This window comes from Sorex fumeus, unplaced genomic scaffold (genome assembly GCF_029834395.1).
Source record: "Sorex fumeus unplaced genomic scaffold, SorFum_2.1 ptg000013l, whole genome shotgun sequence".
Taxonomy (NCBI): domain Eukaryota; kingdom Metazoa; phylum Chordata; class Mammalia; order Eulipotyphla; family Soricidae; genus Sorex; species Sorex fumeus.
In genome coordinates this window covers 32,889,370-32,903,672 of record NW_026606070.1, presented here as the reverse complement: position 1 = coordinate 32,903,672, position 14,303 = coordinate 32,889,370, and the positions used below count along the sequence as shown (strand labels likewise).

Genomic DNA, 14,303 nt, shown 5'->3' with positions numbered 1-14,303 from the left:
CAAACCCTAGCCATGTGTGGCCCAAAACTGTCCCTTCCCACCAAAGAAATTAAAACAACCTGGAAAATCTAGGGCACTTTGGTGGTGATGAAGCTCCAATAACTTTGAACATCAAAACCATACCTCGTGTCCAAATAATTACTATCAATAATGCAAACAAATATAAAAGCTGAGTATTTTGTCTACTTACCTGTTGTCTTCGTTTTTCCTCTTCAAGAACAGCTTTGGCTTCTGCCTCTTTTATCTATAGACATTTAAGTGTAAGCAAACACTACGATTACTAATTTTATGTAGAATTTTTCACATCTTCCTACCAAGACTACACTAATCTGTAACAATTTTGTGAACATTATTTTAAAAATTATTAAAAAGCAATGTATGTTATACTGAGAAATAATATCAACCAAGATACAATATAGTATAGGATGAAAGAGTTCTAACACTGCAAACTAAAACACTTTTTAATTAAAAATGGAGCTTTTTCTCTTCAGTCACTAAACTAAGAATCTATGTTGGGGGCCAGAGAGACAGTACAGAGTTGAGGTTTTGTCCTACATCAAAGTGACTTAAGTTTGATCCCCAGCACCACATAATGGTCTCCTGAACACCAACAGGAGTGTCCCCTGAGCATAGAGTCAGGACTAAGCCCTGAGCACCACTTTTTATATAGGTTCAAAACAAAAAATGAAAAAAAAAACATAAAATCAATTATAAAATGACACTTTTCAGCTGATTTGAAGTTGACCATTTACCTTAAATGGTTGAAGAGGCAAACAAGTAATCAGTAAGAAGGGGTAACTCAAACAGTAAAAAATTCTTATACTAATTTACCCTAATTTTCCGTAATTTTTTTTCTAGCTTAAAACAATACTAAAATGAATTACTACGTCCCATAATACATTCACTAGTACAGAGGATAAAAAATCTAGTACACAATAGATAATAAAACACAATGAAAGATTCAAAAGCGTCCTATGAAACTACTTTTCTTGTAAAACAAAAAGGATACTTTTTTTATACACAAAGAAATTCATGAAACAAGCAAAAGGCCTTGAGCATGAGAAAAATGTAAACACAGCATTACCTCAGATGCTTTCCGTTTCATTTCCTTGCATGTTTCGTCACACTCTATTGAAATCTGATTTTCACGTACTTTGTTACACTGTAATTCCTACAAATAATTTTTTATTAATTTCAGATTTTTAAGAGTTTTTCCTTAAGTTCTAACTGTATGCTTTAAAAAATTTCCAGAACAGCTCAAGGTTAAGCAAACTAATAGTCATGTTCATTAATATTTAAGAACCATAACTGCATTAAATACATCGGTTCAAGCAATTACCTTATTTTCTTTTAATTACAAAAAAAGTACCAAAAAATTGAAATTATTCATCTAAGAATTATTTACTGTCACTATCAACTAGCTTATAATTTTATTTCTTTATTGTTTCTTCTTGTTCTAATGCTTCCAGGGAATAAGAGGTTCCAGAGCAATATAATCCAACACAGTTTTCTATAATAATGAAGCTCTAAATTTTCACTTCCCAGTAATCATATATAATTATTGATCATTCCAAATGTGGCAAGGCCAGCGATTCAAGGAACTAGATGTCTAATATTATTTAGGGCCAATTCATTCAAATTTGGCTAGTAGCTACCAATTCACACAGAGCAGCTAATAGGGTTTTCTGGAAAGCTACATATTTTACTCTCTAGTAAGCCTTTTATTTTTAAATGTATAAAGTTCTAGTGTTTATATTTTCAGTTTGCAGTCTCCTGAATGAAATGAATCTATTTTCGATGACTTGATATACAATATGCAACTTGTATACTGTGTCACTGTCACTGTCCTCCCATTGTTCATTGATTTGCTCGAGCGGGCCCAGTAACGTCTCCGTCATGAGACTTGTTGTTACTGTGTTTGGCATATCGAATACGTCACAGGTAGCTTGCCAGGCTCTGCCGCGCGGGCAAGATACTCTCAGTAGCTTGCCAGGCTCTCCAAGAGGGGTGGAGGAATCGAACTCAGGTTGGCCATGTTGGCTGCATGCAAGGCAAACGCCTTACCCGCTGTATACTATGCTATATAAATGGTTATTTTAAATACTTTTAAATGTCTTGTAGATCTCTCATCTACTTTTAATTCATTCTATTTTTTGCTCATAAAGTCTTTCGTTCTAATTGTACTTGTATTTATATCAATTCCTACTTTTCCACCAGACCCTTAGACTACAGACTTTTAGTTCTACCAGGTTAAGAAATCAGATCACTAAATCCTACGAACAAAATAAATATACTTAAATGAAAATATTTTGTTAACTTGAGGATTAGCCTCTTGTTATTTTCAGTTAAGGCAAATACAGTTTTTCCCTCCAAGGATAGTCCAGACAAAGGCAAATACAGTTTTTCCTTCCAAGGATAGTCCAGACAAAGGAAAAAAACTAGTATAAAAACATTAAAGATAAGTCATGTGTGGGAGCCAGACACTTAGGTCAGTGGTAGAGTCCAGGCCTTGCAGGTAAGAGGTCTGGGATTTACTCTAGGGCAAAAAAAAAGAAGTAGCACTCTTCCCAAGAGAATCAGGGGAAGGACAACCATCCCAAATAAGGAAATGTAACAAAGAATTAGTATTACTAGTTCTAGTAAGCAGAGCAGTAAAGGGGGAGTGGGGGAAGAAACTTTATAGAGAGAATACATATAAAGATATAGACTCAGATTAAAGACGACACAGGATATATATTAGGATAGGAGCGATAGCACAGTGGTAGGGTCTTGCGCACAGCCGGCCTGGCCAAGCCGTGTTCGATTCCTTCCTCCCCTCTTGGAGAGCCCAGCAAGCTACTGAGAGCATCTCGCCAGCACGGCAAAGCCTGGCAAGCTACCCGTGATGTATTCAATATGCTAAACACAGTAACAGGAAGTCTCACAATGGAGACGTTACTGGGCCCGCTTGAGCAAATCAATGAACAATGGGTGGACAGTGCTACAGTGCTACAGAAATAGATTCACAAAGACAAATGCTAGGGGATGTGACTAGAAAAGGAGGTAGAGGTAGTACCATAGATTCTCATATATGCCTAATGTTTCTTACAAAGAACTTTTTCCAAAAGTGATGAAAACCCACGGAAGAACTTAGATCCAAGAAGTAATTACTGGGACAAGAAAATCTGCTCAAGCTTTAGTCAAAGTTGAAGATAATTTACTGACAAAATTCTAATGGATGGCAAATTGCACTTGGACAGCAACTTGAGATTTGGGGGGCGGGAAGGGGGGGGATATATCTCAAGTTAAAAATGTTCTTACTATAGATTCACATGTAAAAGTGGCCCAACTGAAATATTTAAAATGTAATTCCAGAGGATATGAAGACTACAAATGTAAACCAGTATTTATCTATCTACCCAGTAACTGAAAACAGGAACTGTGAAAATAAAAAGCAAAGATTCTTAAAAAACATGGATGAAATAGTGAATTTAAGGAGAAAGAAAAAAAGACTAGTCCCATAGAATGATAACACAAAGGGGAAAAATGTAGTCACAACTATAACTGAGGGGGGTAAAAAGAGAAGTCAAAAAAGAAAACTTTAAGCAGCTCAGATTGTAAAGAGAGATGTTAAAGAAAATGAGAACTGGAAAAACAGCATTCAATCAACTGAGATCTCAGAGTTTGAGACTCTTCATAAAGTTTGCTGAGTGGTTTGCAATTTATTTCTTCAGAGCTACCAATAGTTTTGTTATTCAATTCCTTTGTTACAACTGCATTATCTGAAAACTAACTCTCTTCAAGTTTGAATGCTATTTTGTTTCCTATAAAACTATGTGAGTTATTTTTAAGGCAACATTTTCAAAACCTAATTCTGGTAACAAAAACTTTCAAAAAAAACAGCAAAGATTAATCCCAGCGATTTTTAAAATCATAAAACTCACTTATCACTAACACTGGGCTCCTGGTACAAAGCACTCAAAATATAGAACACAGATTGTATCAGAAAAACAATACTGAACTCAGTTTTAACCATTTTTATTGCTAACTACCAGAAAACTATACTTTCAAAAGTGGTAAGTCATATGCAGATATATGCAGAAAGACAGACTAATACAAAGCTTTCAAGATATAAGATCTTAGAGGATGGGGGTTAGAGAGACAGTAGAGTGGGTAAGCGCTTGCCTTTCTCACAGCTGACCCAGGTTCAATCCCCAGCACCCAATATGATCCCCTGAGTCTGCCAGGAGAGATACCTGAGTGCAGGGCCAGGAGTAAAACCTGAGCTTAGCTGGGTATGACCCGAAAAGCAGGGTAGAAAAAAATGATATAATAAAATTAAAACAAAAAAAATCAAAAGAACAACCAAAAATACATAGAAAAGTATTTTCAGTAAATATTTACCTTTTTAATTCTTTTACAAGGACATCTAAGTTTTACCTTCTGGTTGCAATTAAAGGGACATTCACCAGGATGGCACATCTCCTTGCATCTATGACCACAAGGAAGCTAAAATAAAACCAACATAAAGCATTACATACTTAAGGTTTCATCATAATCTATTCTATCTTGACTTCCCTGCGATCAGACCCTGGAGGCCAAGAGACACCACTGAGTTTCCTATTTATTGTGTATAATTAGGTTTTCAACGATGTACATGTGGCAAGCCTTTTTAAAAATATATATAAAAAAATTTATCTATTCTCCCCATGGGCTGGAGCGATAGCACAGCGGTAGGGCGTTTCCTTGCATGCAACCAATATGGCCGACCCGAGTTCGATTCCTCCGCCCCTCAGGGAGCCCGGCAAGCTACCTAGAGTATCTCGCCCGCACGGCAGAGCCTGGCAAGCTACCCGTGACGTATTTGATATGCCAGACACAGTAACAACAGTCTCCAATGGAGACGTTACTGGGCCCGCTCGAGCAAATCGATGATCAACGAGAGGGCCATACACATAATAGGAATAGAATTGCTATGTGACCCAGCGATACCAATTCTTGTCATCTATCCCCAAAATGCAAAAGCATTAATTCAGAGGCCCGAGTGATAGCACAGTGGGTAGAGTGTTTGCCTTGCATATGACCAACCCCAGCTCAGTCCCTGGTTTCCCATACGGTCTCCTGTGCACAACCAGGAATGATCCCTGAGCACTAAGCCCTGAGCACTGTATATGCCCCCCCCAAAAAAAAGAGAAGTTACCTGATACCCCAACCCCCTCCCAACTGAGGGACATTTCCCATTTGTCTGTGTGTCCCTTATTTGCACCTAAAGTATCTCGCCCACACGGCAGAGCCTGGCAAGCCACCCGTGATGTATTCGATATGCCAAACACAGTAACAACAAAATTTCCAATGGAGACGTTACTGGGTCCGCTTGAGCAAATTCTCCCCATAAGAGTGATCTTACATCAGTCTTGTCACTTGTTATACTCACACAATTAAGTTTTGATCAAGTTCTGACCAATGGCATGTTTTAAAATTTATCTACTATAAATCTGCAATATTTTGAAAAAGTTATGTCTGTCAGTTCACTGTCCTCCCATTGTTCATGGATTTGCTTGAGCGGGCACCAGTAACGTCTCCACTGTGAGACTTCTTGTTTTTGGCATATCAAATACGTCACAGGGAGCTTGCCAGGCTTTGCCGTGAGGGCAGGATACTCTCAGTAGCTTGCAGGGCTGTCCAAGAGGGACAGAGGAATTGAACCCGGGTCAGTCTCGTGCAGAGCAAATGCTTTACCCACTATGCTATCGCTCCAGCCCAAATATGACACCTCTGCCATGTTATTGCCTTCATAATGCCCTTGACTCGTTCATTCAGACTGAAAAAGGTTATATTAAGTTGAAATTATACATTCCTTGTGACCAAGAAATAATATTATATGCCTACAGAAATCTATGTGCATACATACCAGAAAACATACGTGCGTAGTTTAATTTTGCTAAAAGTCAACATTACGTATCTTCATCTGTGCTCAAGTATATAGTATTGTCACATCTCAGAATCTTTGAGGGCCACGAGGTAGCTCAAAGGACTGTAGTACATGCCTAGCATGTGGAGGCCCTAGTTTGTTCTGGTGGTCCCAGTACCACTAAGTGTGTCCCTGATAGAGACTAGCAGGCTAAGCAGAAAGACTGTAAGTGGGAATGGACCCTGAGCCAAGTGAGAATTTGGGAAATCCCCTTAAAAAAATTTTCAAGTCCCTATCTAACCACACATTTCTTCCTTCTCCTTTGTTAACCACCATGTCTTTTACAGTAATAATTTATTTTAATTTATAGTTTCTCCTATTTATTTGTATATCCAGAAACAATACTGATTTTTTACCTAACTTTATATTAAAAGACCAATGCTTGAACGTGAACAAGTTGGCTAGTTCCAAATTATGTTTGCCATTTTTATTGCAAGTGACTGCAGTCCATACAAGGAAATGCTAAGTTGCAAATTAGCCATTGCTGAATTATCATATTCTATATCATACCAAGGTACTATTAGAGCAAATATTAAACACTGACACATTAATTTTTTACCTGAAATATGAATCTGTACAAAAGAAAATTTATTTTAACAAGAGAAAAGTCAGGATTTGAAGAATTTAGAAATTAAATTTGAAATATCACACAGCCAGGGTTTTGCTTCTATAAAAAAGAGAGGACTATTAAGATAATCATTTTTTTTACATGAAATTGTATCCTTTCTTAAAAACCTTAAATGTTAAAATTCCCAGATTCCCACAATGAGTAGGCAAAAGTACATAAAAATGTTGGAAGTCTTAACTAAAAAGAGGCACTGCAGCAGAAGACATGCTATGCACTATTATTTTTAAAATCCTGCTGTTTTCTCTTCCTGAGTTTAAAGATCAGAAACACTTTGATAAGTATATAAAGACAAAGAATTGAAGAAATGCTATTAGTGTTACCAAAAATCTAAAAGACTTCTTTGTAAGCTGCCACCCAAATCTAATGGGCTCTACCCCTGTGACCAACAACAACAAAAAGTAGCCTTGAACATACGGGCTACTTTGGTTTCTCAATTTTTTGCCAGAATAAACAATAGTGAGTTATTACCCCTGAACAATTTTGGGCACGCTTTATGGGTGTATTTTTAATTTAAATCAATAATATAAAACCATCAGTCTTAAAACAAAAAAACCAAAACTTCATAGCACAGCGGGTAGGGCGTTTGTCTTGCACATGGCAGATCCAGCCTACCCAAGTTCGATTCCTCCGCCCCTCTCGGAGAGCCCAGCAAGCTACTGAGAATATCTCACCCGCATGGGTAAGCCTGGCAAGCTACCCATGATGTATTCAATATGTCAAACACAGTAATAACAAGTCTCACAATGGAGACGTTACTGGGCCCGCTTGAGCAAATTGATGAACAACGGGAGGACAGTGCTACGGTGCTACATATAAGAATGCTGACTAATTCAAGGCAATATTTTAAAATAACCTAATAGCAATTAACTATCTACTATGGCCCAAATAGTTATTATTATATCTTATGTCTAAATCATACTTAGGGGCAAATAAGCATTAACTAAACATTTTCTTTCCGTAATGGTTTAGGTATTTTTGAAATTGCTTTTGAAGAGAAAAGTTTTAAAGACTAGGGTCATTCTAGTTTTAGTACCCCCAAATGTCATAAAAAGATGTGCACCAACCTTGACCACATAGATTTTATAAACATGTGCTCTAGACCCATCTCCAGAAAGCACATAAAATAGAACAACTAAAGATGGGGAAAAAAAAGAACAATGTCCAAGAAAATAACTTAAAATGTTCTATTAAAGCTTACCTCTTTAGGACACTGATTTTTGCAACAAATAAGGAAATTCTTTTCATTAACATCAGCTGTGGTTATTTTTCTAAAAAGAGAAGGTTTGATGACATTTAAATCATTTTACAGCATAGTTTCCCAAAACTACCCACAATTTTAATCAAGGCAATAAAATGATTTCAATTCACTTTTTAGAGAACTATTTTAATTGTCTATGACAATTATCTTCAAATTACTTTAGCAATTGATACTGCATAGTATCAATAAATTAAATACCAAAGGGGCAATCTCCACAAGAAGGAAATACAAACACTGTGTTCCTGGTCTCTTTTTTTTAAAAAAAAAAATTTATTAGTGAAACACCATGAGGTACTTGTAGACTTACAAATTTTTGTGCTTGGGTTTCAGTTATACAATGATTGAGTACCCATTCCTCCACCAGTGCCCATTCTCCGCCACCACTGATCCCAGTATCCCTCCCACCCCCCAGCCCCCCATCCCACCCTGCCTCTGTGGCAGGGCATCCCCTTTTGTTCTCTCTCCTTTTGGGTACTGCAATTTGCAAAAGAGGCATTGAGAGGCAATCATATTCAGTCTATAGTCTACTTTCAGCATGCATCTCCCATCCTGGGAGGATCTTCCCAACACCCTTTATTTGGAGGATCTTCCCAACACCCTTCTCTAACTGAGCTGCCTTTTCCCCTAGCGTGTGCGGCTGGCCTCCAAGCCATGGAGTAAACCTCCAGGTACCTATCTCGGCTGTTCTTGGGTGTTGGTCTCCTATTTTGTTACTTTATGTTCCCCAGATGAATGCAATCTTTCTATGTCTGTCTCTCTCTCTTTCTGACTCATTTCGCTTAGCATGATACTTTCCATGTAATACCACTTGTATGTAAATTTCATGACTTCATCCTTTCTAACAGCTACATAGTACTCCATTGTGCAGATGTACCAAAATTTCTTTAACCAGTCATCTGTTCTCGGGCACTCAGGTTTTTTCCAGATTCTAGCTATTGTAAACAGTGCTGCAATGAACAAACAAATGTAGATGTCACTTCGACTATACTTTTCTGCCTCTCTGGAATATATTCCCAGGAGTGGTATTGCTGGGTCAAATGGGAGCTTAATTTCTAATTTTTTAAAAATTTTTTTTTAATCAATGAAACACCATTAGGTACAGTTGTAGACTTACAAATTTTTGTGCTTGGGTTTCAGTTATACAATGATCAAGTACCCATCCCTCCACCAGCGCCAATCCTCCACCACCACAGGTCCCAGCATCCCTCCCACCCCCTATCCCACCCTGCCTCTGTGGCAGGGCATTCCCTTTTATTCTCTCTCTCCTTTTGGGTCCTGTGGTTTGTAAGAGAGGCACTGAGTGGCAATCATGTTTGGTCTATAGTCTAATTTCAGCATGCTTCTCCCACCCTGGAAGGATCCTCCCAATACCCTTTATTTGGTGCTCTCTTCTCTATCTGAGCTTCCTTTTCCCCTAGCACGAGTGGCTGGCCTCCAAGTCATGCAGCAAATCTAATTTTTTTTTAAGTATCAGTAAGCTTTACTAATTCTCCAGCATATCTCTATATTAAGGAACACATAAATACACATGAACACACAAACGCATTTTTCTATTGAGGTTCCAGTACCATGAAGATTACATGTTTTTTTTTCCATTTTTATTAGTGAAACATCATGAGGTACAGGTATAGACTTACAAATTTTTGTGCTTGGGTTTCAGTTATACAATGACTGAGTACCCATCCCTCCACCAGTGCCCATTCTCCACCAGCACTAATCCCAGTGTCCCTCCCAACCCCCATCCCACCCTGCCTCTGTGGCAGGGCATTCCCTTTTGTTCTCTCTCTCCTTTTGGGTGCTGTGGTTTGCAAAACAGGCATTGAGTGGCAATCATGTTCGGTCTATAGTCTACTTTCAGCATGCATCTCCCATCCTGAGAGGATCCTCCCAACACCCTTTACTTGGTGCTCCCTTCTCTATCTGAGCTGACTTTACCCCTAGAGTGTGTGGCTGTCCTTCAAGCCATGGAGTAATCCTCCTGGCACCTATCTCAGCTATTCTTGGGTGTTAGTCTCCTATTTTGTTACTTTATATTCCCCAGATGAATGCAATCTTTCTATGTCTGTCCCTCTCTTTCTGACTCATTTTGCTTAGCATACTTTCCATGTAGTACCACTTGTACCAAGATTCAGAGACTATAAAAAACCAGCTCCCGGAACAGTGCAGTCTCCTGCCCCCGCGCCTGACTGTCCTCGCCGCCGGGGCCCCTTGGAGGGGAGCGGGTTGAGCTTTCCTCCCCGCCCCGATCAGGGCTCCGGCAGCCAAAGACCTCCAGGACCAGCCACCACCATGCTGAGACCACTCTCCGCACACATGAAGGTACTGGCAGAGGGACAAAGTCACACGGGTTCCGGGGCTGAGATCTCCAAGCCTACTCGAATTTGGGCCGAGCATCCTCCACCCAGATCCTCCAAATTCCACTAGGCGGGGGTCACACCCACCAACTGGCCCCCTGGCGCCGTGTAATCCCATCAGCGGCCAAGACTCAGAGACTATAAAAGCCAGCTCCCAGAACCGCACGGCCACATTCTCGGCCGCGCATCTTATTATGACATCTTATTATCTCATTCCTACTTTGGACAAACTGGCAGGCTACCGAATGTAGCCTGCCCACACGGCAGAGTCTGGCAAACTCCCTGTGGCGTACCCAATATGCCAAATACCAGTAACAATGATGGGTCTCATTCTCCTAAAGAGCCTTGAATATAATCTCAGGGCTAGGAAGAAAGAGACGTTACTGGGGCCTGCTCGAGGCAATCGACGATTAACAGGATGATTTGTGATTTGTTTGTGATTGTGACCACTTGTATGTAAATTTCATGACTTCATCCTTTCTAACAGCTACACAGTACTCCATTGTGCAGATGTACCAAAGTTTCTTTAACCAGTCATCTGTTCTCGGGCACTCAGGTTTTTTCCAGATTCTAGCTTTTGTAAACATTGCTGCAATGAACAAACAAATGCAGATGTCACTTCGACTATACTTTTCTGCCTCTCTGGGATATATTCCCAGGAGCAGTAATGTTAGGTCAAATGGGAACTCAATTTCTAATTTTTTGAGAATTGTCCATACTGTTTTCCAAAAGGGCTGAACCATTTGGCATTCCCACCAGCAATGAAGGAGTGTCCCTTTCTCGCCTCATCTGTGCCAACACCAGCTGCTTTTGTTCTTTTGGATATGGGCCAGTTTCTGTTGTATTAAATGATATCTCATTGTTGTTTTGATCTGCATCTCCCTGATAATTAATGATGTAGAGCATTTTCTCATGTGCCTTTTTGCCATTTGGATTTCTTCTTTGAGAAAATCTCTGTTCATTTTATTGCTCCATTTTTCATGGGGTTGGATGTTTTCTTCTTGTGGAGCTCAACCAGTACTTTGTATATCCTTGATATCAACCCCTTGTCAGATGTGTATTGGGCAAATATCCTTTCCCACTCCGTAGACTGTCTTTGTATTTTGGTCACTGTTTCTTTGGAGGTGCAGAAGCTTCTTAGTTTAAGATAGTCCCATTTATCTATCTGTTTTCACTTGCTTGGCCAGTGGTGTGACATCTTTGAAGATACCATTAGCTTCTATTTCATGGAGGGTAACTTTTTAGCTTTTCCCCCTGGTCTTTCCTTTAATAGTTCTTTTCACTATCTTTCTCTTTAGATGAAACTTTATTCATAACTTCAGGATGAAGTTTAACGTAGTAAATATACAAGGTAGTATTTTTATATTTGTTATTAAGTTGTCAGTTGTGGGGCAATACCCAGTGATGAGAAACCAGGTGGTCCTGGGGTTGGTAGTGACACATGGCACTGAAAATTGAAGTCAGTATCTCAAATTTGCTGCTTTGCATATCCCTGGCCCCACACGCTTATTTTTAATGATGCATACCCTTAAAACTTAAAAAATCCCCATCATAAAAAAAAAAAATCCCCATCATACATGGCAGTTTTCCTTGTCACTTTTCTTCTTTCCTTCATTCTTCCTGCTTTTCCTGCTTCCCTTCACTGATGGATATCTATGCCCAAATATACCTAAATTTTAGCCACTAGTATCAAAACAACTATTTTAAATGTTCATATAAAATTATAAATGTACTGTAAGAAAACATGTAATTTTCTTTTTAAAATTTCACTAAATATCAAAGTTTTTATGCTGGGTCAACTATAGGCTGAATATGTTCATTCTTACAAATACAGTATTCATCTTGAACTTAAAACTACACTTTGTTCCTGGGTGTTGAGAGGATCCTCCCAGGATGGGAGAAGCATGCTGAAAGTAGACTATAGACCGAACATGATTGCCACTCAATGCCTCTTTTGCAAACCACAACACCCAAAAGGAGAGAGTGAACAAAAGGGAATACCCTGCCACAGAGACAGGGTGGGACGGGGGGAGGGATACTGGGACCCGTGGTGGTGGAAAATGGGAACTGGTGGAAGGATGGGTGTTTGATCATTGTACAATTGAAACCCAAGCACAAAAATTTGTAAATCTACAACTGTACCTCATGGTGTTTCACTAACAAAAATTAAAAAAAAAAAAAGAGAATGATGGAGAATGGGCACTGGCGGAGGGATGGGTATTGGATCATTGTATAACTGAAACCCAAACACAAAAATTTGTAAGTCTACAACTGTACCTCATGGTGTTTCACTAATAAAAATTTTTAAAAAAACCTACACTTTATTCTTATAACTATATGTAGGAATACATACTCTTCAAAATAAGAATTTTTTATATCACATTTCTATAGAAGAAATTTTCTTAGAGCTAAAAAGTTATGAATGAATGAAAGACATGAAATAGTATACTAAACCTTTCAAAGTAAGTGAAACAAACGTAATAATGACTATAAGAATTCTATATAAAAACATATACCTATGTATTTAAGGAAAAAAAATTCATCTCTGGATAGCTAAGGTAATGGAAAACAGCACAATCCAAACATATCCAAAACTTCCCAAGAAATCATTCAAACTCATTAGTAGCAAATAAAATAACTCAAATCCCATAGCCTAGCATAAATGAAACAGAAATTCTATTAAACTTCAAATTGCTGTTGAGAATGAATCAAAAAACCAATTTCCAGTAATAATATTCTCCAGCCCCCATATTAAATTTCAGAAAACTGGAGTTCTGGAGTTCTGGAAAAAAACAGAAGAAAAGAAGGGAACTAAGCTAATACCACACCAGAAAAAAACAAACCTCAAATAGGAAATAAAGTCCTGGCAGATCGGAAGTAAAGGGAATAGACTTTAAAAAGTACACAAGGGCAGAATTCTTCTGGACCCCATGCAAGGCAGAGTCATTTGGGGCACCCCAGATTGGAGGTGGGTGAGCCCAGTGCCCGCACAAACAGAACCCCAGCAGCTGGAAACCCACACACTCCACAATCACTGCCATGTTTCCAGACGACTTCACTGTTACAAGCCTCACCAGAAATTTATTTGTTAAAAACCTCAGGTATGAGGGTTTTGTGAATGAAATCTCCAGGCTTTCACAAAGTTGGGATGAGCTACACCTCTGTACTTCTGGAAGTTCAGGCAGTCACACACACACAACACACACACACACACACACACACACCAAAGCCACCCAGTTAAAAATTTAACTCCAGTTAACCACCCATTAAAATTTTTTAACACACACACACACACACACACACACACACACACACACACACACACACACACACCAAAGCCGCCCAGTTAAAAATTTAACTCCAGTTAACCACCCATTAAAATTTTTGAACACCCTTGAGTTCCCCGCCTGCATGGCAGAGCCTGGCAAGCTCCCCGTAGCGTATTCAATACGCCAGAAACAGTAACAATGGAGACATTACTGGTGCCCGCTTGAGCAAATCGATGAACAACAAGAGGACAGTGCTACGGTGCTGCAGTGCTTTTTGGGTCATACCCGGCGATGCACTCAGGAATTACCACTGGCAATGCTCAGGGGACCATATGGGATGCTGGGAATCGACCCGAACATGGGTCAGCCATGTGCAAGGCAAGTGCCTTACCTGCTGTGCTACTGCTCCAGCCCCAGAGATACAACAATCTTAACTAACTTTCTTTTAAGAACATTTTTTTATCTTCCATTTAGCAAATTATTTGTAACAAGCAATATAAAATAAATTATTAAGGGCTTGCAATGCGGGCAGAACTAAGGGGTGGTTGAGAAAATTGGATATCATAATGGTAGTGGAAAGGTGCAACGGTGGTAGGATTGGTGTTGGAATATTGAATATCTGTAACCAAACTGATGACTTTAATACAGTCATAAAATGAAAAAATAACTAAGTAAGAAGTACACAAGAAAAAATGAGCCAATCTTGCAAACATAAGGCTTGAAAGAAAGTAGAAGGGAAAGGTACCCTTTAGATAAAGAAAAAAAAGTAGAGGGAAAATTTAGGAACCTGCAAGAATGAAGAAAACAACATCTTTCATCAGCATTCCTCATTATTACAGCCAAA

The 14,303-nt window shown here is 38.9% G+C and overlaps 1 protein-coding gene across 1 annotated transcript in view; it reads right to left on the bottom strand.

Moving 5' to 3' along the window:
- The window catches only part of NFXL1 (nuclear transcription factor, X-box binding like 1), a 56,115-nt gene that overhangs the window by 1,399 nt on the left and 40,413 nt on the right, over positions 1-14,303 (bottom strand). The window contains exons 20-23 of the mRNA XM_056111220.1: positions 7,777-7,846; positions 4,384-4,488; positions 1,085-1,171; positions 191-244 (exon numbers count right to left, since the gene is read on the bottom strand). Of these exons, the coding sequence (XP_055967195.1) occupies positions 191-244; positions 1,085-1,171; positions 4,384-4,488; positions 7,777-7,846 (316 nt within the window). The remainder of the gene's footprint in view (positions 1-190; positions 245-1,084; positions 1,172-4,383; positions 4,489-7,776; positions 7,847-14,303) is intronic.